Source organism: Actinia tenebrosa, unplaced genomic scaffold, assembly GCF_029948245.1.
Source record: "Actinia tenebrosa isolate PJP-AT-01 unplaced genomic scaffold, QUT_ActTen_1.0 PGA_scaffold8__29_contigs__length_14323225, whole genome shotgun sequence".
NCBI classification, from domain to species: Eukaryota; Metazoa; Cnidaria; class Anthozoa; order Actiniaria; family Actiniidae; genus Actinia; species Actinia tenebrosa.
Window position 1 is genome coordinate 74,760 of NW_028292585.1, and position 24,650 is coordinate 99,409.

General features: G+C 36.4%; 6 protein-coding genes across 8 annotated transcripts; 3 read left to right on the top strand and 3 right to left on the bottom strand.

Annotated features, from left to right (window-relative positions):
• Positions 1–140: 140 nt before the first annotated feature.
• Positions 141–3,747, bottom strand: LOC116296952 (uncharacterized). Its single transcript, XM_089023959.1, has 7 exons — positions 3,728–3,747; positions 2,862–3,610; positions 2,331–2,474; positions 1,787–1,963; positions 1,474–1,652; positions 1,021–1,341; positions 141–735 (listed from the first exon to the last, which is right to left on the bottom strand). The coding sequence occupies exons 1-7, from the start codon at positions 3,745–3,747 to the stop codon at positions 502–504; spliced, it is 1,824 nt and encodes a 607-aa protein (XP_088880085.1). The 3' UTR covers positions 141–501.
• A 1,633-nt stretch (positions 3,748–5,380) lies between these two features.
• Positions 5,381–11,178, top strand: LOC116296948 (uncharacterized). The gene is made up of 11 exons (XM_031705069.2): positions 5,381–5,670; positions 5,934–6,124; positions 6,799–7,001; positions 7,143–7,200; positions 7,358–7,650; positions 7,851–8,012; positions 8,422–8,560; positions 8,775–8,922; positions 9,122–9,453; positions 10,047–10,172; positions 10,468–11,178. Exons 1-11 carry the CDS (start codon positions 5,462–5,464, stop codon positions 10,518–10,520), a joined length of 1,914 nt encoding a protein of 637 aa, XP_031560929.1. The 5' UTR covers positions 5,381–5,461; the 3' UTR covers positions 10,521–11,178.
• On the bottom strand, positions 11,167–14,858 carry LOC116296950 (26S proteasome non-ATPase regulatory subunit 8-like). The gene is made up of 9 exons (XM_031705071.2): positions 14,723–14,858; positions 14,384–14,456; positions 14,080–14,182; positions 13,737–13,830; positions 13,460–13,531; positions 12,927–12,953; positions 12,277–12,350; positions 11,881–11,992; positions 11,167–11,686 (listed from the first exon to the last, which is right to left on the bottom strand). The coding sequence occupies exons 1-9, from the start codon at positions 14,834–14,836 to the stop codon at positions 11,549–11,551; spliced, it is 807 nt and encodes a 268-aa protein (XP_031560931.1). The 5' UTR covers positions 14,837–14,858; the 3' UTR covers positions 11,167–11,548.
• An 84-nt stretch (positions 14,859–14,942) lies between these two features.
• On the top strand, positions 14,943–18,581 carry LOC116296949 (protein FAM98A). Its single transcript, XM_031705070.1, has 12 exons — positions 14,943–15,057; positions 15,260–15,399; positions 15,664–15,720; positions 15,817–15,885; positions 16,108–16,184; positions 16,424–16,534; positions 16,610–16,690; positions 16,864–16,980; positions 17,343–17,442; positions 17,631–17,713; positions 18,030–18,204; positions 18,353–18,581. The coding sequence occupies exons 1-12, from the start codon at positions 15,020–15,022 to the stop codon at positions 18,478–18,480; spliced, it is 1,176 nt and encodes a 391-aa protein (XP_031560930.1). The 5' UTR covers positions 14,943–15,019; the 3' UTR covers positions 18,481–18,581.
• Positions 18,582–19,558: 977 nt separating this feature from the next.
• Positions 19,559–21,100, bottom strand: LOC116296983 (heparan-sulfate 6-O-sulfotransferase 1-B-like). The gene has a single exon (XM_031705117.2). The coding sequence runs from the start codon at positions 20,987–20,989 to the stop codon at positions 19,871–19,873; it is 1,119 nt and encodes a 372-aa protein (XP_031560977.2). The 5' UTR covers positions 20,990–21,100; the 3' UTR covers positions 19,559–19,870.
• Positions 21,101–22,246: 1,146 nt separating this feature from the next.
• Positions 22,247–24,566, top strand: LOC116296947 (uncharacterized). 3 transcript variants are annotated; one of them, XR_004197175.2, is made up of 3 exons: positions 22,247–23,157; positions 23,602–23,705; positions 24,040–24,566. XR_004197175.2 is itself a non-coding variant. In XM_031705067.2 (2 exons), the coding sequence occupies exon 1, from the start codon at positions 22,429–22,431 to the stop codon at positions 23,143–23,145; it is 717 nt and encodes a 238-aa protein (XP_031560927.1). In that variant the 5' UTR covers positions 22,247–22,428; the 3' UTR covers positions 23,146–23,157; positions 23,602–23,985. The 3 variants fall into 3 exon arrangements, 1 of the variants encoding a protein (XP_031560927.1); XR_004197176.2 differs by having other exon boundaries at positions 22,247–23,145; XM_031705067.2 differs by lacking the exon at positions 24,040–24,566 and having other exon boundaries at positions 23,602–23,985.
• Positions 24,567–24,650: the final 84 nt, after the last annotated feature.

Sequence of the window (24,650 nt, forward strand, 5' to 3'; positions counted from 1 at the left end):
AGTAAGATATTTACCAATCAACGCTAAGCGCGTGCAAAAGAGCGGTCAGAAGTGCATGGAATTCAATCCCTTTTTCTTAATTAAAAAAATATTTGTATGTCCTGATATGGAATATTTTTTTAATGCGCTCGATAGATATGATTATATTCTGAAATTTATTAGTAATGGAGGAGGTCTGATTTTACAGATAAGCCCCATGGCTTTTAAAGTTCGACTTAATAAATATCCCTTTATCAAATATTTGTAACATATATAAAAAAAATACAATGGCCAATAAACTGTTATACTGTAATCGACAACACGTACACTGACCAGACCAATCACAACATTTGCTCTGCTGCGTCATGATAACGAATGATAAGAGAATCAGGATGCGGCAGTATGTTTCATATGCTCCATCTCTGACGCACGTTTGAATTGAGTGTCAGTATCAGTCTCGATTTGTGTTGCCTCTATTCGCTTTTCCAATGGAGTGCCCTTCATCGATCCACCATCCATTCATCAACTCCTGACGCACGTTTGAATTGAGTGTTTGTCTTGGTCGCCTTCAGAGGACACAGTGGCGATTTGTAGTGCCTCTAATCGCTGTTCCAATGGATACGTCACAAAACCATAATAATGCACAACGTCCATTGGTCCCCAAGGATAGGAATCAGTGATTGGATGAACGTCTATGACGTCTACTCCCGCCTTACACATGGCCCACGTTGCGTACGCGTTAAACAACAATATTCTCTGTAAAAAAAAATAATAAAAAATAACTGAATAAAATAAAAATAAATAAATAAATTGGTTTTAGCAGTGGCAAAACAGGAGAACTCGAAAAACTCTCGAAAAACAGAAGAACACACAATCAACTTTACTGACATACGACACAGACTGATCAGAAATGATAAGAAGGACATGGAGAAAGAATGAAAGAAGAATCAAAGAATCAAAGAAAGAAACTGAGACACGAAACTGTGCTTTTCTACAGTACTACCACAGGTAGCCCAGTATTATACCCTTCTCTTAACTAACCTGTGATGTCAAGAAACGAAAATGCGTCACTTGTTTTTGACTAGCGTTCTCTTTCATAATGGCTGTGGTTGTTTTCCACACTACCCTTGACTTGTACCACAAATCGTGCTCGCTCCCAGGCTTCTTCTCGGTCAACATATCAATCACGTGATCTATCAATTTCTGATAAGTTGTGAAGTTGATTGTCATGACAAAGTGAAGCCCAAGGTTCAGTAATAGCGTGCTATTTGAATCCATATCTGGGTCAGACAAGACGTCTCTTATCGACTTTATTACTCGTTTCTCGTCGAAGTCAAGAACGTCATACTCCTCTATTGCCCTCTGTAAAAACACAAAATAACAGAAAACGACTTAACTCATAATGCTTTGTCATATGGCTTGGCCCCTGCTCAAAAGTATTCACTCCAATTAACCCCGACCCCAGTCCCACAGGAATAGTTGTTTGTACTGTACCTTATGGCCAGAAAGGATAGGATAGATCCAGTTGTAGCTGAGCTTACACTGCTCGTACAGTTGGTCACACATTGTTCGCTTTTTCATGGACTGAACGAATATCATGCCTACTGAGTCACCGTACACCCAAAGTGTCCCTGAAGGGGAGGGGTGGGGATAATTATGCCAATGGAACGTTTCTGTAAAAATAAAACAATTTCAGTAAGCTCAATATGTTATCTCTTTTGAATGTGAAATAAAAACTAAGAGTTGCAAGACAGTACAACATCCATTTATTTCTTCCTTTCTTTTCGCATTTGCTTCATTATTTAACGTGCTGCATTGTCCCTTACGGGCCACCGTGAAAATACGAATGATTTATTAGTATCGTGTAACAATATCTTGCCTTGGAAGAATGGTAACCACGTCTTGTTGGCCCATCGTCCGTATCCATTCCATAAAAACCTGCAGCTGGTTAGACACGACGATGACGGAGAATTTGGAAGTAAGTCTGAAGAAGTTAAGAGAAAATGTTGTCATGAAAATAGCATTTATAATTATTGAATTCTCGTCGTCCTGAATGCTCGATCAAAATGTCCAAAACAAGGGTAACCACCGAACGAACTCAACATGTGCATTTATTTTCATTTCCCATCCCCGTCGTCAAAAAAGCAACTTTTCACTTTGACTGATTGAATATTATTGGGGTTTGTGTAACGTTACAGCCGCCATGTTGGCGACTTTTAAATTTGTTTTCTTTTGTTACATTAACGAACGTGGCCACCACTTAGTTTCAAAGGAAAAGGTGCACTTCGAGGCGCTTCACTTTCTGTACCTCTGTATAAATAGATTAATTTGGTCATTGACGTCTGTCTCACCTCTCAAGTCTGCTTGAACACGTGCTGCAGGCACGTTTATTGTCAGCGGTTTTCCTTGCTGCTCAAAACTGCCAAGTCGCTGGAAAAGGAAGTCATCAAGTTTACCAAGGAAACCTTCTTTTTGATATTTTCCCTGCTTGTTACCTGTTGAGTGACATCCATAGCCGTAATAAGCTTATTTATCTTTTTCCCCCAGGAATCGTTACATGTAAAATGCTTGTCATTTGCCAGTAAAAAAAATAACTTGGATCGCGAAGACTAAAATGGGATTTGGTTAGATTTTGCATTGGGACCCGGTGGGACGTTATGGGTAGAAATTTTTTGTGATAAAAGAATGGTATCGTGTAATGTCAGCTTAACGGAGCGCGGGCAGAAAGTCGTATACAGTCCTTGGGAGCTTGTGACCCCTCTTTCCGCTTAAATTTGTAACTCGCATTTGTTTTAGGGGAGGGGTAGGTAGGAGAATTTGTCGAGGATAATAGGGAACAAGCGATCCTCCATTCTTGGATACGCTGCTGAATAATGTGTTACCTTTGATGAACCAGTCACCCGGAGGATCTCTCAAGCCATCACAGAGACTGTAATCCAGTATGATAATCACTTCATACACACCAGGTTCCATAGTAAGAAACAACGCCTCGTACGTCCCATTATTGTAGTCAAATACTTTAGCAACAAGCGACGATGGACCTGCAACATAAACCCTCCAAGAATCACCTCCAACGGTTTTCAGTCTGCCATCTGCAGTCCTTGACCGAATGAATACCCGGCTGAACTCGCCTGCCGGTCGAATATCCAGGGATAAAATTTCACTTGTGTTTCCACTGCTTCGATTGATAGTTTCTAAGCCTTTTTTCTTCCATTCCATATCGTTTTTACATGGATTTAATATTTCTTTCCAGTCTAATCCAGCTTTAGAGTATCTCAGCCACTGAAATTTGAAGTCGTCGATAATTTCTCTTAACATTAAAATCTGGTTTTCTCGACTGGAATTTTTCTGGTTTTGAATCTGAACTTGTTCACTCTGTATAACAGTTTCAGTATACCTCGATTCCTTTAGATTGTGATAATCATCATCCCTTGAAAGATTTCTTAAGGCGGCCTTGGAAGCTTTGCTTGACTGTAAAGAGAGAGGAAAGCTTTGTATCTTTTCTTTCGTTCGTTCACTATCTTTTGTGTGACCTTCGTATATATAACTGTTCACTCTAGTCGTCGTCTCGTGATGTAGAATTGCAGAGTTAATATCATTATAACAACGAATGTAAAAATACAAAATTAAGCTAAAGAATAACAAAATGACTATTAATCTTGAAGTAAAAAAGTTATCCCGGCGTTTCCTGAAAAAACTGAAAATATTCCTTGATATTTGAGGTGATTTTGATATCAGGGGAACCAACCACGTTGCCCTTCTTTCCATTCCGGCATTTCCCAGGCTTTTTGATTCCGTCGAGACTAGGAGGAGATCGAGTTGATCTAACGCCTATAGGAAAATGAAAAAAAGTTTTATGCCAATAACAAAATAAATATTTTGCCTATGAAGTGATATATATGACAAATTGAGTTTAAAGTAAATATAAACAAATTATTGACCAAATTTATGCAGGAATTCGTATTTTGGACCGCCTTAATGTAGCGACTAGTTTTTGCTTTATTGCGACCGCTTATTCATCCGGCCGACTATATGTCTTCACGGGTTGGAGTTCAGCAGTAATGTTACCATTAAAAATATATAGTTAATACTAAGACAAACTAATACCAAATGATTAAATAAAATAATAAATTGTTGCTGGATTAATTGAAAACAAGAAACTAACCATTGAACACGCTTCCTAAATCTTCGTCCATAAATAGAAGCTGCCAGCCGCTCTCATTGCCGTTTCACTCCTCAACGATGCTTAAATCTCAGAGCAATCTTCTAGCCACATAATCTCCATGTCAAATAGGCACTCAATATATAAAATCTAGTAGATAGTTGTTTTTATAGATTACTTTGAAAATCAATTGGCGTGAAACAATTTAATAGAGGAAGTACCGGTACTGCGACTGCGCATGCTCGAGAGGGTAACAGGTTTGCTATAGCATGTGGTTATAGTATTAAAGAGGTGTTGTCTTGGACACTAATGTAAACAGTGGTATTTGAAAGAGGGAATCGAAAAAGTTTAAATTGTAGCATAATGGAATAGAACGTCTTCAATTTGTGTTGCCGGAATATTATTTTTACTTGACCAAAAGGCACTTTTGTTATGATATTGATCGACGTTTACATTCTCGTTTCTGAGCTTTTTGAAAGTTTTGAATATCAACTACAATTCAATCGAATATTTTAAATTTCTGTCGGTTAAGTTAGGTTTCAATCCCACCTTATCTGCAGGATAACATTTCTAAAGTTTTTTTGTTTGTTTTTTCTTCGTTTGTTACTGTCGGCCGTGACCCAAAAGTTCATGCCTAATTTTCGTTGAACTGGCAACTTTTCTAACAGAAACGAAACGAAAGAAATAAAAGAAAAAAAATTGTATTACCTCAAACAACAACGCAATTTTCCTCTGAAAAGAGAAAAGTCTTTTTCCTTGGTTAAACATACTTCTTGCAAAATACTCTCCCTCTTCTTTTTTTAAGCCATTTTTCTCTCATCCTCGGGAACCTATACTAGAGGTAAAATTCTGTAGCTCGTTTCTCGCTAGAATTTTACCCCTGGGTTCCTGAGAATGTTTTTCTCCCTCTTCCCCCCCTTTTTTTTTCCAGCCGTTTTCCCCTTGCAAGCAAATCATAGTAGATAAGAATCATTATCTCCCTTCTCTCTATATGTTTACGTTGTTTCTCTCTCTTCCCTGTTTTTTTATTTTCTTCTTCTTCTCCTCCTCCTTCTTCTCCTTCTTCTCCTTCTCCTTCTTTTTTTTTCTTCTTCTTCTCTTAATAGCCGTTTCTCCCTCCTACCTGATCCGTTCCCCTCTGCTTTACAGAATAGAAGACAAATCCTCCCGCCCCTCCCCCAACACGCCCACTTATTCCATTACATCATATGACCGTCTCGTGACCTTTTGCAACCTTGGACGAAATTCAAACGAGTTTGCGCAACCTAGTTCTTCTTGACTTCTGTATTGCTCGAAGAACGACAAAAAAAAATTTCAACGATGCTTTGGCATATCATTATCTGCGCTTTCATTGTAGCCACTGGAGGTTCACCTTTGCAATCGGTAGCACATTCCAATGTTGTTGTTGAAGATCGTTTGGCCGTCATCAAAAGCACGAGACAAGCTTCAAATAGTTTCACTTTTGGCTTTCATACTACAAACGGGAAGCTGAGATACAAATATACTGAAAATGATGGCTGGTCTGATTGGTTAGCAATACATTGTTTTTCTTTTATTGTTACTGCTATATTGACCATAGCTGCATTGGAAAACTAACGTAAGGTTTTATACTCAAGTCTTTGTTTGAACGACTTCCAGGAAGAACCATTAATTTTTGATTTTTTTTTTGAAACCCTCGTTTTCTCGATCTCTTCCTTGAAACAAAAAACACTGCAAGCAAAGGCGTTAATCGATGGTCAATTGATATTCTGTTGACTCTATTTTCAATTTTTACCTTGATTTTTCAAAACAGGATTGATCTTGGCTCACCCAGTGGTACCGAGGTGATTTCCAATCCATCTGCTGTTCACGATGCCAAAAATCTTACCAAAGTATTCTGCCTTTGCGCCGATGGTCAAGTTTACTCAATAGAGCAAGATGCACAGAAGACAACTGCTTTTGGGAAGTGGATGGTCATATCAATAAAGCTACCTATGGACAAAGGTATAATTCTAAAATTTATTCAAAACTATGGAAAAGTGAAAGCACAAATTCCCCGCCTACCCGTCCCCCTTTGTGTTAATTCCCTGACTAATGCCAATCCTGAAATCCTGAAATCATAGAATTTTGAAAATCATTGCACACAGTATGTTGATGTGCAGCCACAGTATATAGGTTGGATTGCCTAAGAATTGGCAGTCATTCCATACATCCATCCCTCCCTCCCTCTCCCCCACCCCCTAAAAAGCATGCCATTCAGAAGGGAGATCACTGGTACCCTGGAACTTCATTACAGTGCACAGTTCTGCTTATCCATGCAAAATCTTTTGATATTCTCACATTTGACAGCTCACTGTAATAGTCAAAACACTAGGGGTACTAAATCAATCCATCTGGTTGGAAATTCCTTTCCTAATGGTAAAAAGAAGCAGGAAACTTGGACTTTTGACAAATATGGTGCACATGTCTACTGCAAAAAAAAAGACAAAAATAGCGGGAAACTAGATTACCTCAATGGAAAAACCAAGTTTTCCAGAACTTTTCTATTGGAATGACACATACCATTTGTTTGTCCAACTGGAATTTCATTTTTTCCTGGTAAATGGTAAGCAGCCCTGATATCCATACCAGCCACATACATCCCTTACTCACACAAAGATGACTCTTTCTGTTAAAAGGTGCTGTTCTGAATGGAAAAGACAATGTCAAGGCTCTCATCTTCCAGGGAAAGGTTTCTGTATTTGCCAGAACTCTAGCAAAGAGTTCCAGATTGTATTGGACACAAGAGAATAATGGGAACTGGACAAGCTGGTCTCTGATTGGTGGAACATCAGTAGCTCTCAAGACTGACATGACAGTGGTTTATAATGGATTCTCTAAGGTAACAGACATCAAAAACAATAATATAATTACTTCAAAATTATTTATTTGTAAAATGGTCTTCTTCAAATTGAACGAAGTTGAATTTTCCTTTTGGGCTGCGTTTGGTTTTAGAGCCAGAATATATTTTATTTGATTGCAGTATTTAGAAGCATTTGCAGTAATGGAAAACAAATACATGTACAGAACATGGCAGACAAGTAAGTTGTTTACAATATCTTAGTGTATTTAACAGCTCCAAAGGGCTTAAAATTGAGACTTTTTGTCTCCTCGATTTGTAGGGCGCTTGTGCCTGGCTAGAAGAATTTCGAGACATTAATGAAGTTATTATTATCATTATTATCATTATTCATTCAGGTCCCAGTAAATGGGTGTCGTGGGATAAGACAGGTTACAGAGCTCCAACATCCGTCCATGCTCCAGTAGCTCATCAAATGCCACTCAACTTTTTCAATGGTGCTATCAACGTGTTTGTCTTTGGTGAAGATGGGTATATTCATCACATATGGCAGACAACATGCGACAAGGTGCCAAATCCCTGGGGATGGTGTACATGGAGCTTGTGGTACAAGATAGGCAGTGCAATCCCAAAGTCAGCTGAATCTGCAAATCCCTTGAGTATTGGTGCAAATATACACAATGGCATTGAGGTAATTCTTGGAATACAACTTATTTACTAGAAAACCTTGCAAGGCTACTTATTAAATTGCTCCATATGAGCTGTTTATAGGCTGCATCGTTTAACCTGTATTAGTTTATAGCTTGACAATTATGAATGTAAAGTGGAACTGTGCTACCCATTTGCACCATAACTGTTGTCATGAAAACACACGTCAATCATTCTTGATAGGTCTTCACTGTCAGCAGTGATGGTGGCTTGTGGCATTTATGGGAACTTGAACAAGGTAGTGACTGGAGTTCATGGGAATATGTTGGTCGACCAAAGTCTGGACCAATAGCCAGTCATCCAGCTATTATAAATGATGACAAAGGCTGGTGGGCAGCATATGCAGTAAGTATAAAGTTTGAACCCAATAAATATTTTCATAGTTTATATTTATGGGAGAGGTATAAGTTATCAGGGGAGGTTAGGTTGCACATTCATTTCTTAACTTACCATACTTAATTCAAGCATGAATATACATATATGACTTTCAAAAAGGTTGTCGAAGAGAGCTGGGTGTCAGAAAATAATATTAATAATAATATAGCTTGACTCATACTTGGTATACCCATGTTATCAATCAAAGTTTTGCATATGTAAAACAAAAAAGTGTAACCATAGTTTTTTTTATTGTTCAACATTTGCCAATCCATCTGATGACCTTTTTTGAAATAAGTGCATAATTATATGACCCCTTTTTCCTGCGAATATTTGATTATGTTAACCCTTAATATTGACTTTTCTTCTCTGTCCGAAGCTTGGTTTCAAAGATGATATAGAAATTGTGGAGCAGAACCGGTCTTTACAGTTATCACCAGCTGAAGCACCAGCCGGGAAACCAGTCATAGTTTCCTGGATGGTACCAGTTGATGAGGCCACAGCAATGGATTGGATTGGTAAGAAAATGCGACTCTGTTCATCAGACCACCTTGATCCATCATAGGCAGTGGAGTGAATTTAGCAGGATTGAGCTTGGTCAAATTATATATCCAAAAGGTGGCAGGTTAATAGCTTTTAGTGCCACCTATTCCCCTGGGAATTCACAAGTTATTCTCCAATAACTGCAAAGTGCATCATTCTTACACTATATTGTTTTAATTCTTATATTAGGAGTTTATCCAAGTGGCTCTGATAACAACATGTACGTTGATTTCTACTATGTTGGTGGAGGTCAAAACCCAGGCAAAAATGCTCGATCAAAGGGTTCCTTAACCTTTACGTCATACTTGCCCAAAGGAAAATATGACTACAGATATTTGTAAGTATGGCAAACTTTCCTTTTAAAACCATTGTTTAGCTTGATCTCGCAATGTAGATGGTCATCATTTCTGTCATTGAGCGGCCATTATTTTTAGCCCTGTTGTACCTTACTAAGTGCCGGTGCCAGCAAAGAAAGAAGTAATACACATCAAGAAGACGTCGTAGTATAACAATTCAATCTGATTTTTAATTTTCAGAGTAAACAAAAAGTTTTTTGATGCCATTACAACACCTTTCACAGTGGTTAGTGGGCCAACCGACAAAGAATGGGTCCAAGTCTACAGAGGCATTGCCGCAGGGTTGGGCAAATACAATGTGAGCTTTGAGACATGTGCCAAGGATGGTGAACAGACTGTTGAAACATTCAAGCAAGCATTTGAGGCCTTTGATAACAAACAGGTTTACCGTGGTATGCAGCTTATTGGACAGGCTTTGATAGATGTTTACAAGGCCTTTGAAGCTTGTGAAGAAACAGCCATTGCTAAGAAATTGGAGAAGCTAGCCAATGATTTTATCAAATGTACAGCAGGTACAGTAGGTGTAAAACCATACTGGTGAACTAAGTTTAAACATCCTATTGAATAGACCTTTTTCATTGTTCTCCTTGGTGCAAGGTTATTTCCATTTCAGACCATGTGTCATTCCTTAGAGTATCATTTCTTTGTTTAGTGGTTGCTCATGAGAAGACACACAGATGGATAAAACTTAAAGATTCTGAATCTTATTCTCAAGGGAATAACACTCAGGGTCTACAACGGGAAAACTTTGCAGCGCAACAAATAAGGTGTATTGATGTAATTGGTGGTAATTTTTGTTAGAACCTTTGAGATATTGGTTATTCAAGATATATATGCAGGGTAAAATAATATTATTGTAGTATCACTCTGCACATGGGACACAATATAATAGGACGTTTACAATATCCAGGGCTTGAGATAATGGGGCTTCACTGTATAATCTTATCTCCGTAGTTCCCATCCCTGTCTAGATCCCCACCCTTGTCACAAAACCTATTTTTACATTGTCATCATGGTATTATCTATCAAGCCATTGAAAAATGTTTTATAGAATAATCCTTTTTTTTTTCACTAATAACTTTTAGAAATACTGGCTTTTTTATAGGTAATTGTGTCAACTTTGCTATTGACTCTATTGAAGAAATCATTATTTTGTTTGAGAATGTCTACGAGATTTATGGTGATGTCAAAGGTGCCAGTAATTCATTCAAGATTGAAGCTTATGAACAAGGTATGCAATCATCTAAAAACATGCTGTCAGTAGTAATGGATGGGTTAATAAATGTTTAAAAGTCAGTTTATTCAATGCACCTCTTTACCTTGGGTAATGTTTTTTCATTACAGACCATGCGTGTCATTCCCTGAGTTGAATCCATTATCATGTATCTTCTTGTGCACAACCGTTAAACAAAGAAATGATACTCTAGGGAATGACTAATTGTCTAATTGTCTTAATACGAGGGAGATGTCATTAATGTAGGATATTAAATAATTATTAATTTATTTTTTATTTTTATTTTTATCAGGTGGATGGTGTGTTGGTCGTGTAGTTGCTGTATGTCTTGCAATCCCAACATGATTGAATTACACACTGTATATGTATGCTTTAAACTTATTCGAACTTTCAAATTCTTATCAATACACTGAAACAAACTCTGGACTGATCTAAGTCATAGCATGGATAACTTGCAGATCCAACCACGAAACAAATTGTGGGCTGACCTAAGTCAGTGCACAGCTAATTCATAGAGTAGATCAAATTAGAATTTAGCTGGTTAGATTTTGACGATTTGATTAGACTTTGTGCTTCTTTATCATAAAACAACCTTTGCCTCCTGCTGACTGGCTTCACAGGACTTTAACTTGTGCTGCGGTTCTTAACATAAGAAAAATTTGCTTTTTTTTTGAAAATTTTGAAATAGAATCACCAATTATTTATAATAAAATACAAATCATAGGATAAAAGTTGCAAATTCAGCGTAAAAAAAACATCTATGTTCCGTACAATCCAGCCAACCAAAGTCCAGTCCATTCCATCTATGTACGGTTCCGGATTTTCTAAAATTAAAAAACACTTAAAATTCGGGCTTTTAGAAGAGGAAAACAAGTTTTAGAAGTTGGGCATGTTTTTGCTGTACATAAAGATTATCCATGGCCTTCTGATATGACTTTTTTTTTTAATTTCTGGCATCACAGTTTGAGAAAAATAAATGACTTACAAAATGTTGTTCTTTTAACACACTTGTTTTATTTGATACTTAGTTACTTTGCAGCAATTTTCGATACTGTGTGAACTCAATAATTATTGCAAGTTGTTCATTGGAATTTGGTTTTTCACTGCCCCTCAGTCAATAATATATAATACTAAGGTACTGACTGATTAATTTTGAATGATGACAACAAATAAATTCTAGAGGACAACTTGCAATATTATTACTGAGTCACATAATATTTTAAAAAACTGCTATAAGATTTGAAAGACAAAAATTACATATATTTCAGATGGGAAAAATTTAACTCCACCCTCTCCTCCCTGTGAACCAAAGGACAACATTATGACTATAAATACATGTATTCTAGAAGTAAAGAGCATAGTGTTCTACGGAATTACACTATTCTCTCTAGTTCTTTAGCATACTCAAGCATGTGTTGTGTCATCTTGTGGGAAGGAATCTCCAAACTTGTTTCTTTCTTGTTATCGTCTTCAAAGGTGTATATGTTTTGTGGTTTTAAGACCCAGCCTCGCTAGAAATTACAAAATATAATTAGCATTAAGCAATTCAATTGGGCAAAAAGAGGTATTCTTCAAGGATTCCAAAACTGTTTTGAAGGCCATGGAGTACCATGAAATGTGTGTGTGTGTGTAGGGTGGGGAGGGGAGGGGCCCATGATATTATGATATGTGACCTTTGATCCTTTATAATGAATGGTTTATTTACCTTGTCTGCAAAGGCTTTCATACTTTTTTCACCTTCAAAATACAACATTCTCATTCCTTCCTTAAAGGTTATGCTTCTATATGACTTTTCTATGCAAGCTGCAATCTCTTCTCTAGAAGGAAATACGAGTCACTAAAATTAATTTTTATCATCAAAGATAAACAATATATATATGTGGACTGTTAAATCAAAGGTAAACCAAAAATAAGAAAGGAAGGAAACAAAGAATAAGGGAGGGAAGGAAAAAAGGAAGGAAGTAAGGAAGGAGAGAAGGGAAAGAAATGAGGAAAAGAAAGAAGGAGAGAGGGAAGAAAGCAAGGAGGGATGAAAGTAGGAAGTAAGGTGGGAAAAGAGGAAGAAAGAGAGGCAAGGATTTTTTGATCATCTGATATTCACCTTAGTGTTCCTAAAAGAATGTTCATAAAGAAATGATAATTCTCTGCTGGTACATTCCCCCTGGCAACAAAGACCTGTAGACAAAACAAAGAATGCATCACATAAGGGCAGAAGAATTTTGCATCAAAAAACGTACTTTGTGACTGGTGCAAGGCATTATAATACTTCTCTGATGACCCAGGTTGATTGAGAGTTCTACTCGGGCAATGAATATTTCATTTTAAGGAAGTATAATCAGTTATGACTTGTAAACTCGAATTAACTTTAATCTTGTTTCTTAATTCTGGATTTTAATTTTTTTTTATTTTCGAAAATCATGTGACCAAGTGGATGTTGAATGGCAAAGATGATGAGACTCATTGCAGGTCTTTTCCAAGATAGGTCGCAGGAAAATAAGTGAAACTAAAACTAAAACTTGGACTAAACAAAAACGCAACTAAACAGCACAAAATCTGGAGCAGAACTGATTCATTTTTCAAATTACGAATACTGTTGTGTGATCACTTACATCCGGCATTCCAAATATGGCTAGTACAAACGTAACGCAACAAACTCGAATAAATCTTCAACCAGTTTTCAACTTGGTTACAATCAAGAAGTATGTAGATTGGATTAATATTATTATCATCATAATTATTTTATTAACTTACTTTGTTATAGCTTCCTTCCATGAGGTACTGAAAGGAAAAAAACAGTATTAGTGTTAAGAATCTGTTTTCACTATAGTTGCATATACTATATCACCTTAAGTAGTTGGGTATATCATCAATTGAGGGTGGTATAGTGGTAAGGCAATCGCCTCTCGCCTCTGGGGTTTTAGGTTCAATTCTTGGCCTCAGCATGACATGTGAGTAGAGTTAGGGAATTACCTCCCTTGATTTGAGGGTTTTCCTCTGCATTCTCTGGTTTTCCTCCCTCAGTTGCGAGAGTAGCCTTACCCTGACTTTGATCAGCTCACAGGCTGTTTTCAAGTTAAATGTTTCAGATAAAATGTTTAAATGCTGGTAAAAAAAGTTTACAAATTATTATGAATCTTTCCTGATCAACCCTTTGTCTCTTACTAGAGGAACAAGTCTCAGAACAAAATCCCAAAAAGGGATGGATTTGTAATATTAAAATGTTGTTATTACAACAAAACACGCAGCTGACTCATGATATTATTAATCGTTATCTGGATCATTACCTGTTCTAGCGAGACAGGATGCCTGATATAAACATTGTATTGTAGTTCTTTCGCTGGTAGAAGCTCCAACTCCTAAAAGAATAATAGTGTCAGTAACACATTAAATTATGGCACTTTCTGCTGAGTGGTTTTCAAGTTTTAAAAAAAATTTCTCTGGGAAGATAAAATCTTGTCATGCAAAAATACTGCATTGCTCCTGCCCTTGATGGATGGCTGCCGAAACCACTCTATACAACTTAACTTCAAAGAACATGAAGTTAAAATGGTCGTGACTTACTGTGTGGAATTCAGCCAGTCTATTCTGAGCCAAAAGAGATAGTAGATTCAGTCCTAGAAGTTGATACATGTAAGCAGAATCCTCAATGATACCCCTGAAAAAAAATCCACATGTATGCCAACAGATTTTGATCAACGCATGTGAATACAGTACAGTATATACGAGTATACAATTCACTAGTAAACAAAACAAGTATACATTTTCAGAACAAAACTGATATTCCCCCCCCCCCCCCCCTCCAAAAAAAAAAAATTCATTGATACCGATGTTTTCTGACAAGTCAACATGTTACCCATTATTATATTCAAGTGGAGCGGGATCTTTGTTAGAGCTGTGTCATTACCTATAATCCAGGTAATATGGCTTCAGCATGGCCATGTATCTTTCAAATGATGGAATATCTTTCATTTGTATGCTCCATTGTACTCCAATTTCAAGCACATCTCCTGATATGAAAAAAATCTGATAATTAATGCCCCATCCAGTTGACTGTGGGGGGAGGATAGGGGGAGGAAAACATTGCCTTTAGCAGAAATATATCTCAATTTCAGGGGGTATATGTAGGGTTGGTGAAGGAAAATAGTTTCTATGGGGGGGGGAGAGGAAGATGAAGCAAGGTGATCAAACCATGAGGTCATTACACTTACGTGCTAACAGAAGTTCCTGTTGACTTGGTTTATTTGAAGTGGTTGGTAAAAAAGAGAACTGAATAAGTGCCATCTAAAAAAGACAAAGGAAGAAATGGTTTCATTGAGATCTTGTTCTTCACATTACTCTGGCGGATATTAAGTCCAATAAAACAAGAACTTAAACAACATATTTCTTTGAATATTATACTAAATTTTTGTCAAGAAAACCAACAGAATTTCTACGTAGAAGGCCAACAACTGAAGAAATGTGTTCAGTATTACTATCTGACAAAACCCTCATGATAAAAAGCGAATTCTTGAAAACTTAGACACAATTTGAAGCATTTCCTTCCTCACCTTCATTCCAGACATGAGTTTCCCGCATTTTTCAAGATCAGCCGGCTTCTTATTCCACTCTTTAATCAGTGTTTGGTACATGGAGACCACTTCTTTCAAACTGGACGACGCCATCTTGGATTTTTTGCAAAGTCACTGAACCTGCGCCCCTAGTACAATGGATCTGCAGTATTAATAACAATAAATGCGCACATGCGTGCCCGGTTCACGGTCGAGAAGACTGGCACGAGAGTGACAATTTTTGAAAGAAAGAGAAAAAAAGTTGGCTGCATTTTCCCATTTTTGCAATTCCTAGACATGGAAAACGATGTATTAGATGCTCTAGAAGACTTGGGGTACGTATATATATTTGATATATTGATTATTTCTTTACTTACAAGTCGTCTGAAACAATAAGGTTCTGTTGACAATCAAATAGTTTCCTACCTGAAACAGAAAATATTGCATTTTTTTACTGCCTGAAACAACCTTTTAGATTCTTTTCACCTAATGTCATCTGTTCGTTCTTTTTGTTTCTCTTTATGTACACTCTTTTAGCTATAATGGGTCAATGTTAGAAGAAGAAGGTCTTGTCAAAGCTGTGGAGGGTAATGACTTGTCTTTTGACTTCATGTCTCTCTGCGTTTGGATTATAAAGGAATTGAAGAAAGTTTGCAAGCTAGGAGAAACTCTTACAGGTTTGTATTTATACATGAATATATCATAAATAGACAGATAAATATTAAAAACATAATTGCACTAAAAGTTAAGGGGTAAAAGTAAGTGCACAAAATTATATGACCCCCCTGACTGACCCCCAACTATATTTATTCTATACCATTAGGCCATAGTATATGGGTCTTCAGGAAAATGTGTAAACAGTTGTCCATATCTTAATGAAGCTTTTCATTTTTTTCTGCCTCTCTGCAAAGGAGGATTTTCTAATTCTCTTGTATTTGCAGAGACAGAAGACCAGGAGACATTCAAACTAGAAATGAGTGGTCTACTAAATGAATTGGGTAAGTGTTGGTCCACTAAAAAAGTTAATCATTTACATATGAATGAATCAAAAATATTAAAAAATAATCATAAATTTGTTTCTCTTTTAAACACAGGGAACCCACACCCAGATTTATCAGGAGTGAATGGCTTAGACTCTGTTCATAACCGATTGCTTTTGCTTGGTAAGAACTAAGAATTTTCCACTATTATTCTCTTTGATTGGTTTTGCTGTGTTGGATTACACCACTAACACAGGAAACCCACCCTATAGATTTTATGATTCACAGAAAGAAGAGCTACCTACCTTGCTGGTGTATGATGATATAGTTCTCATTTACTGTTACTATAGTTACCATATTGATACCTTACTACATAAATATTAACACTATAGTATTTATTGACAGATTACTTGACGTCAGAGCTCCAGGCATGTAGAATGCTTGGAGGTGTAAGTGAAGGGAAAATGGAGATTGATCATCAGGTAAGGTATAAGTTTGAACATATTAAGGGTATCGTCTGGCCTGTAATCATATTATTTAGAACAACAGTGGGTATTCCATGTTTGGTTTCTCCTTACCCCTACTTCCATAAGGCACAATTTGTTCTACCCCCTCCACTCTTTCTCCCTGTATAAATCCCACACCTCCTGAGGGGAAAAAACGACAAAAGATTATGATTTGAAAGCCTTAAAGACAATTTTGTTTTGGCATTTTCATGCAGGTTATGTGTCCAACTTTACAACAAGTACGGTCAATCCTTTCAGTACTTGAATTACCACCACCAGGAAAAGATGCCACTGTCTTCTCTCTTTTCTCACAAATTGAGAATAAAGTAAGTAGATCGATTAGAAGAAATCGATATCTGCATATTCGTGAATGGACTCATAATTCTTTGTTGTTTTGTTAGGTTCGTCAGATGCTGACAACGTTACCAAAAGATCACCTCGGAGAACCACTGCTAAAGAAAAGACTAAGTGAAAATCAATGGGTTGGTCAAATTTTCATTCATTTTCTCATCATTCCTTTGTTCATCATTTGTTTGCGCATTTGTTTGTTCATTCGTTTGTTCATTTGATTTTTCATTAGTTTGTTCATTTGTTCATTCATGTCACCATTCATTTATTCACTTTTAATTCACAAATCTTTTACTTCTCTACGCAGAGCAAAGTAGAACAAATCAACACTCAACTGAATAGTGAGTACTCCCTCAGGCGTCAAATGTTGCTCAAGAGATTAGATGTGACAGTTCAGTCATTTGGTTGGTCAGAAAAAGCCAAGGTACAATAATCCTTTGACAATATTTTTTTATATACCATAGTGCAGTTTTCGTATGAATGTGAAAAGCTCAGTGCCGTAAGCGTGACGTGCCGTGACCATGATACTTTCTAGAATTTTAATTGGCTGATTTTTTCCATGTGCAAAATGTTTGGTCTAAAAGTGGCGTGACCATGTCCGCACCGTGTTTATGCCGTGTTCCAGGTATTTAATTGGATAGAGAGTAAATTCTCATGCAATGTGATTGGTCTGCATATCCCTTGCTGTGTCACGGCCGTGTTCGTGCCAGTGAACTTTTCACAGTCATACGAAAACTGCACTATAAATTAATTTCTTATTACTGATGTGTCTTACATTTTATTCAGACAAAAAAAGATGAAATGATTGCAACATTTCAACCTTTGCGAAAGTCCATGAATTCATTATCAACAGTCAATGTCGCTGATGCAATTGCTTCCAGAACAGGTATAATTGTTGAACTGATTTAAAGGTGCCTCTGTTTGTATTATGATGGTTATACTTAAGAGCTCTATATTAAACCACTGCCTCTTATCCTAAGAAATATGAATTGATTTTTAGTGACTAAAAGGTTCTCTATTTGTACATGCAAGTTTCAATAATTTCATTAACAACCTTTTGTTGCATTTATGAAGATTTGTTGCAACAACCAAGAACAAGTGCTGGTCATGTGCGTGAGAAAACCAAATGTCCTATCAACAGAGTGTTAATGGGAACAGTAAGTACTGGATAGATATACTAGTTGATAAGTAAGCTACCCACAAAGCAAGAGGTCTCTTTGATCTCACCCACCTGTTTTTTGTTTGTCTGGGTTGCATAATTATAAATAAGTAAAAAATATGTGACTAGAGCTTGAGAGCAGGCACTGATGGAGGTGAATTAAGGATGCACTCCTTCAGATCCTTGGAAGAGCTCTTTACTATGAAGCATTATCACAATATTCTAACGGATTTTATGATTCTTTAATTATACTTTTTAAATTTCTTCTGAAGTTGGTTGATAAATCAGTGCAATTTTTTATTGTAAAATTTAAGGTACCAGATCGTGGTGGAAGGCCGTCAACGATGAATCCACCTCCCCCAGAAATGCCGTTTTTCAGGAAAAGGCAGGACGCTCCTAAGGACCAAAGACCTTACAGTGGTCGTGGAGGGGGAGGAGGCGGCAGGGGTGGTAGAGGTGGCAGAGGAAGGGGTAATAAAGTCCAAGGAGGTAAGTCTTATTTTTTTGTTATTTGCTTATCAGTTAATATCACGTTATTTATAACATGATTTTGTTGCTAAGTGCAGATCCAGTTTGTTATTATGTTTACAAATGTATCAACTTTATTTCTAAAATATTCTTGTATTGTCTTTCCCAGGCTGGTCTGGTGGTGGAGGTCAAGGTGGTGGCCACGGCTGGGGAGGAGGTGGAGGGAAAGGTGACAGAGGCAAAAACTTTCTGGGTGGGGATAACAAAGGGTATGGTAAAGATGAATACTATAGTTAAGTGAAATTAAAAATTATTGCTAAAAGGCTGCATTGGTGTTAATGAATTGCTAGGAAAATTATGTAAAAAGAAAACAAAAATAAAAATATTTTTTGAGCCAAGCATTGAAGGATGCATCTGGTTTGTATTAGTAACAGATGTTTGACGTGTGGCTTCGTATAACTCCTTACAGCTGTTCTCAAAAGCATTAAATCTTTACCAAAAAATAAGAAACAGGGCTTGAGGAGCTTATGGAATGAGATATCCAGTTATTACTCTGATCCCCAATTAACCTTAGTTAAAACTCTGGCTTATTTTCTTCATTTGTTGCATGCAATCTTTTGATTGATATCTATTGATGTCACATTTACTACATGCCATTAATCATCAAGAACAACTTGATAACCATCTGGAAAGATCCAAAAGATTGAAATCAATTAAAATCCTATTTAAGTGAAGATAACAATTGTGTGATTCAAGTTGAAAGTTTTTTAGATTCTTGTTTACTGCAATTTTCATGAAACATGCGAACTCTGTGTCTGTGAGCTGCACACTGAAATTTGGTATTTCGCTGCCTGCAGTCAAAAATATGAAAGGTACAGACTGATTAGGTTTGATTGACAGCAGCAAAAAACCAAATTTCAGTGAGCAGCTCACAGACACAGAGTTTTCATGTTTATGAAAATTGCAGTGATTGATTTGTTATAAACTCAACCATCTTTCTCATAAAATCTTTCTTCATTTTTTGTGAAGAAAAAAGGGCTATCATGATGCTTGAAGGTACTACTTTAAAATTAACAGTTTTTAGGAACATTTAAAATCCATTGTCAAATGACAAAGCTTTGAATGATGATGCTTCCAAACAATGAGAAATCATGAATTTTTGATCTTGGGTTTGTGAGAGAGTGCAAACAATTGATCTGTGAAACACTAATTACTAAATAGTACAAAATAGTGCTAATTAAACAATAGAAAACAATGGAATTTGCATGAAATTGTGCTAGTTAGTATTACTAAAGTTTCACGGTTATATTGTTTGCACTTTAACATTGATAGCTTTATACCTTGTATCCACAAAATTCAGAATTTTGGTTTCATTGAGATTTTTTTATTATTTTCTCATTACCCAACACCTTTAAAATATTATCAGTTATATGTCGAGTTAAAAATCTATGATATATTACTATACGAAAATTATGTATAAAGATTACTGACTGCTATGGCATTTTCAATGCACCATACATTGATGATTAGGATTCGTTCACGATATTCTAAAGGTATGAAAAATGTGCAATAGAAACTATTTGGATTCAAGACGAATAGATAAACTGATATACATTTATGAAAATAACTGAAATTTATGACAAAGTTATCAGAATTCTGCTTTCAAATGTTTTGACTTGATGGATATTTATCTCTCTTTCTTTTGAATGTTTCGTTTGTCTTGATCTTTAAAATACTTTACCCTATAGAAAAATAATTCTTTTGCGAAAGCATATAGTCGTATGTCAACAATGTTAAGCTTTTTAAGTCTTTGAATATCTGCAGGTTCGATATCTGTCATGACATCGGCCGCCCGCGTGTCGTCCTCAGCTTTCTGCGCGAATGGTCTAAAGAATTTCACCCCGAACGTTTTTTCGAATAAATACTGGCTTTCTTTTTGGTATTCTGTCAGGCCAAAGTAAGCCATACTTTGAAGGTTGCGCATTGCACTTTTGAGGATAATCTTGTCGCGTTTTTTCGGTCCAATACCCGTAATATTGTAACAATTGACGAGCCTTAGATCAGCAAGCATTCGTGCTTGTCTATTGAAAGCTAAATTTGATTTACACGCTAAAAAATCCTCTACTGTCACATCTTCCCATGTATCTCCTTCATAACATGGAGGCAGTTCCTTTTTAGTTGGAGTTCTACCATTACATTTATGGGAAGAAGCAGCCCATGTTGTTCCTCTTTGGTAACAGCGGAACTCGCTGAGCACTCGACTAGTAGGTTCTCGTAAGAATGTCACATACAAATACTGTCTTTTTATGTTTAGTCCGTCTCGTTTTTTGACATAATCTGGTACACATGCATGAAGCTCTGTCCAATCTGAATGCAAACCACAAGGCCAGCCCAAAGAGTAACGAGAAAACAGCCAGATTCTTGTAGAATTATGACTTGTGCATTTACAACGTAGTTTGGGTACTTTTCGGCATTTACATGGGTAAGATATGTTTAAATTCTGTACCAAATGCTTCCCAAATGTGGTTCCTCCAGTCTTTTGCATGTGTAGGAAGACCATAACTTGTCGTCGTGTCGGGAAGACGGGAAATCGCTTTATCGAGTCGTTCTTGAATCGGTAGATTCTCAGTTTTCGTTTTCCTGTGGATACAGAACCCAAAGTTCTCGTCGCATAATTGATTTTCCGTAATAAGTTTTTCGTGCCACACGATCGATCAGGGCATATATATGACATAAACAAGAATAAAACCAAAGAAGAACAAACAGCAAGAATGGCTAATTGTGACCATCGAGTAAACACGCTCATCTTGATCTGCGGCCATGTAATACAAGCATTATTTTGATGTTGTTTAGACGCCAGTGGTTTGTTCCAATACACATCTACACAGGGAACCCAATCAAAATCCGTAACTCCATTGTCAAAAGATCAAACACAAACAACCTAAAGTATTTCAATATTTCAGTACGAGGAATTTTTTTCTCGACTAATCTTTAATATCTTATAAAATTTCGAGGTATACCAAACTTTGGTACATTAAATTGCATGAAAACGAAGTCACATATTTAAAATATCATCACATCCGGTCAAGTTACATTTCCGATGTCGATTGACTTTAAAGTGCATATGACACGAAAAAAATTTAATGTTACACCTGGTGTAAAAATGTGTATTTTATTGGCATGAATAAGAAAATCGCAGTTAAATTTGTTTCAAAAACGTATTTCTCCAGAAATTCAAGAAAATTTAGCACAAGTTGTGACGTCATTTTGTTTACAAGTCTCCAGATTAAGTTGCAAATACACGAAATATGTTTCAATGTGGAATCTTAATTTCAGGTAGTGCACTTTTCAGTTTCCCAACATTTGAAGAGTACTACGTAAGCTATCAAATGAAATTGAATAAAATATGCCTTTTGTTGTTATTTTATACGAATTACAATTTATATTTTGTGCATTACTACTGAATCTAGAGTACGTGTCAACAAAATGACGTCACAAATTGATATTAATTTTCTGACATATCTCAAGAAATAAGCTTTTGAAACAAATTTAATTACGGTATATTTATTTTTACTAACAAACTATACATTTTAAACGATGAAATGTTTTCGTGTCATATACACTTTAAAGGAAGGGCTAAATGCTCAGGGTTACGACTTTCTTTTAAAACATGTCTATCAAAAACTAAATATAGAAAATAAAACTACATTTTCCTAAAATATCCTTATTTCCGGTTTCTTCAATTTCCGGTTTCTTCAATTTCCGGTTTCTATTGGGAACTGCCATGGAAATAAACGCAGGAATCACAGGAATTTTGAACTTTGATAAGGAGAAATATTTTTGGAAAAAAAACTAATTTAAAACGCTAAAAAGTTTATGTAACCCTCTGTATAAATATTTTAGGAACATTTAAGAGACTTTTTCATATATTAATTATTATTTTCCAAGATGACAAAGAAAGAATAATGGGTGACTATATATGGAAGTTATAGCCTTATTTGGTGAATGACGTAATGTAAGATTTCGCGGGGTAACCACAACAACCAGCAAACCCACGACAACGTCTCAACAACGTTCATTTTACGTTGAAGCGCGACGCAAGGAGGACGTTGGAAATTCTACTCCCTAAAATTCAAAGACTCAGCTGTTTTTAAAACGTCGAGTAAACGTTTGGATACCCATTTCGACGTATACCCAACGTTTGGAATTCAAGCGTTTTCAATAAGTGCTTTGTTAACAAAACCGATGTGTTCAAACCGGCTTTGCTCAAGAAGAAGAAACAAGATGAACACCGAGGGACTACCCGCTCAAGCTTTGAAGAGAAAAAAGACACGGAGACTGAAGAAAAGGAAACCACAGGATGATAAAAGATATGTTGCAATGGAAGTTCCAAACAAGAGGACCAAAGGACAGACGGCAGCTCCCGAAAATACTACACAGTTCCTGATGGACGATCGCGAGAAATTTGAACCATTCAACTTGGACGCTGCGTGTTCGCCATCTTTTTCCCCAGTAAGTTCATGTAGTTGTTCGACATCTTCCGTTCGAGGCAGTCCTGCCAATGATGAAGACTTTGAATCTTTATCCGAATTTGTTGAGGATTTCGATCAGCTGTATTTCGAAAAGGATTTCAACGACTTTTACGACAGTGTTTATGCCGAAACTCTACTTTCGCTCACCAAACAAGAACTCATCACGCGGTATCTAGACTTGGAAAAGAAAGAAGAAGAGTTACTTCAACAAGTTAAAACAATGAGTCCTGAATCGTCGAATGTTTCGCCTATTTGTAACTACGAGTGTTTAAAATCGAACTTCTCACACCAATTTACAAGAAATTCTCTTACGACAGAAAGCGCCAAAAACAAGGAGGCAGAGAAGAAGACTTTGAAATCTCAAGTTCAAGAACTTCGTCTTCTTAACTCTCAGCTTCAGCAAGAAAACCAAAGATTACGAGGCTGCTAGGTCCAGCGATGAGTAAATAGTTAATTATATTTTGTTCTGGTTTCTCGATTTAGAAAAAAAAAAACGTTTTCGAGAAGGTGACGTGGCCGATTGAGAATTTCAAAATGGCGGACAGACATGAAGCGCGTGTTTATTGAAAATTAACAGAAATGTAAAAGAATATCAATTACTAATAGAAAGATTATAGATTGAAACTTTTATTATTTTAAGCAAAAAATTGTTTTTTAAAAATGTTGCTGAAAATCGCAAGAAGAGGTCCAAAGGAGGCGACAAAGAAACTAGATGCGCCCACACATTGTTTAGCTCATTAATATTCATAAGCTAGCTCTTTGGTAATACTATGCAAGACGACTTTAATTTGACTCTATTTTAGTTTGTTTGTAATGAACGATGCAGTATATGATATGTAATTAGCAGACTGTACATCTCATGCTGTCAGTATGATGTTATTTTCAGAGTTAAGTTGCTGATATGCAATCTTGTGGCCCAGAAAACATGTGATCACCAGGTGACAAGGTGTCGCTCCCAGTCTCAAGATCTGAGACCAAACAACACACAAGGTAATGGCCAACTCTTTTTGGGGCTGGTCAGTGTGTGACTATGCCATTTCTGCCTTACTTTAACCTGACATACTAACAATATTAGATTCTGTTGGACAACTTTTTGGTAATTTTTGTAATACTTTGATTAGAGATTTAGTTCAGTAGTTAGACTGAGACAGCATTATAAGGCACTGCTGTAATTTTATTTTTGATTTAACTTTTAAAAATTCACAACGCATGGTTAACGATATTTTGTTAGAGACAGGTATTCATTATTAAAAGCAAAAGTAGAAGTATATCTATGTTTTTATGTATGGATTTAATCTAATAATTGCATCCTTTTGTGTTAAAGTTGTTGGCTTGTAGTGAGGACATGGAACATCACTATGCCACAAGCAACCAAATGATGGTCAAACAATAAGGTATATCTTCCTCATTTGCCTTCCTTACCAGAATCCAGCAAATGAAAGTAACACAGAGGAGGTATTTCAGACATGGGACTTACAGTGCTTTGAAACTTAAATAGTTTATTGAGTGGTGAATGGCAGTCATGTTGTGTGGGTAAAACAAATCCTTGTTTGTGGAATAAAAACTATTTTATTTCACACTATTGTTTCTGTCCCCACAACATGGTTGCTATGACATGCTTCTATTGATACAGAACACATCCACCCACTTATACACGCACAGTTGTACAAAGAGAGTCGTAGTAATGTTATTATTATTGTGATCTTGTGTGGGGTGACATGGGTTTGGGGTTACTAACCATGTATTTTCAGGTTAAGATACCAAAAGGATTCGGATCAAGACTTAGGACACCCCCAAGTAATGGTTTTCATTATTTGAATATTTTTCTCAATAAAATTTAGTTCACACCAATTTTGTCTCAGTGTATTGGTCTTCATAAACCTTGTATCAAACCATTTACGAAAACACTAACATACCAGTATTTGAAGGTTTTTT

What these genes read in the sequence shown, in the direction of transcription:
- LOC116296950 (XM_031705071.2), bottom strand. Translation starts at nt 14,836, where the DNA reads ATGGCGTCGTCCAGTTTGAAAGAAGTGGTCTCCATGTACCAAACACTG. An exon ending in ATCCTGTCTCGCTAGAACAG is followed by an intron (nt 12,954 to 13,459) that starts GTAATGATCCAG and finishes TTTTCCTTTCAG; the next exon opens with TACCTCATGGAAGGAAGCTA. An exon ending in ATTCTTTTAGGAACACTAAG is followed by an intron (nt 11,993 to 12,276) that starts GTGAATATCAGA and finishes ATTTCCTTCTAG; the next exon opens with AGAAGAGATTGCAGCTTGCA.
- LOC116296948 (XM_031705069.2), top strand. Translation starts at nt 5,462, where the DNA reads ATGCTTTGGCATATCATTATCTGCGCTTTCATTGTAGCCACTGGAGGT. An exon ending in GCTGGTGGGCAGCATATGCA is followed by an intron (nt 8,013 to 8,421) that starts GTAAGTATAAAG and finishes CTCTGTCCGAAG; the next exon opens with CTTGGTTTCAAAGATGATAT. An exon ending in CACAGCAATGGATTGGATTG is followed by an intron (nt 8,561 to 8,774) that starts GTAAGAAAATGC and finishes TTCTTATATTAG; the next exon opens with GAGTTTATCCAAGTGGCTCT.
- LOC116296983 (XM_031705117.2), bottom strand. Translation starts at nt 20,989, where the DNA reads ATGAGCGTGTTTACTCGATGGTCACAATTAGCCATTCTTGCTGTTTGT.
- LOC116296947 (XM_031705067.2), top strand. Translation starts at nt 22,429, where the DNA reads ATGTGTTCAAACCGGCTTTGCTCAAGAAGAAGAAACAAGATGAACACC.
- LOC116296949 (XM_031705070.1), top strand. Translation starts at nt 15,020, where the DNA reads ATGGAAAACGATGTATTAGATGCTCTAGAAGACTTGGG. An exon ending in TGGTCTACTAAATGAATTGG is followed by an intron (nt 15,721 to 15,816) that starts GTAAGTGTTGGT and finishes TTTTAAACACAG; the next exon opens with GGAACCCACACCCAGATTTA. An exon ending in GGGTAATAAAGTCCAAGGAG is followed by an intron (nt 18,205 to 18,352) that starts GTAAGTCTTATT and finishes TGTCTTTCCCAG; the next exon opens with GCTGGTCTGGTGGTGGAGGT.
- LOC116296952 (XM_089023959.1), bottom strand. Translation starts at nt 3,747, where the DNA reads ATGGAAAGAAGGGCAACGTG. An exon ending in ATGGAAAGAAGGGCAACGTG is followed by an intron (nt 3,611 to 3,727) that starts GTTGGTTCCCCT and finishes GTTATTCTTTAG; the next exon opens with CTTAATTTTGTATTTTTACA. An exon ending in GGGTGACTGGTTCATCAAAG is followed by an intron (nt 2,475 to 2,861) that starts GTAACACATTAT and finishes GTCACTCAACAG; the next exon opens with GTAACAAGCAGGGAAAATAT.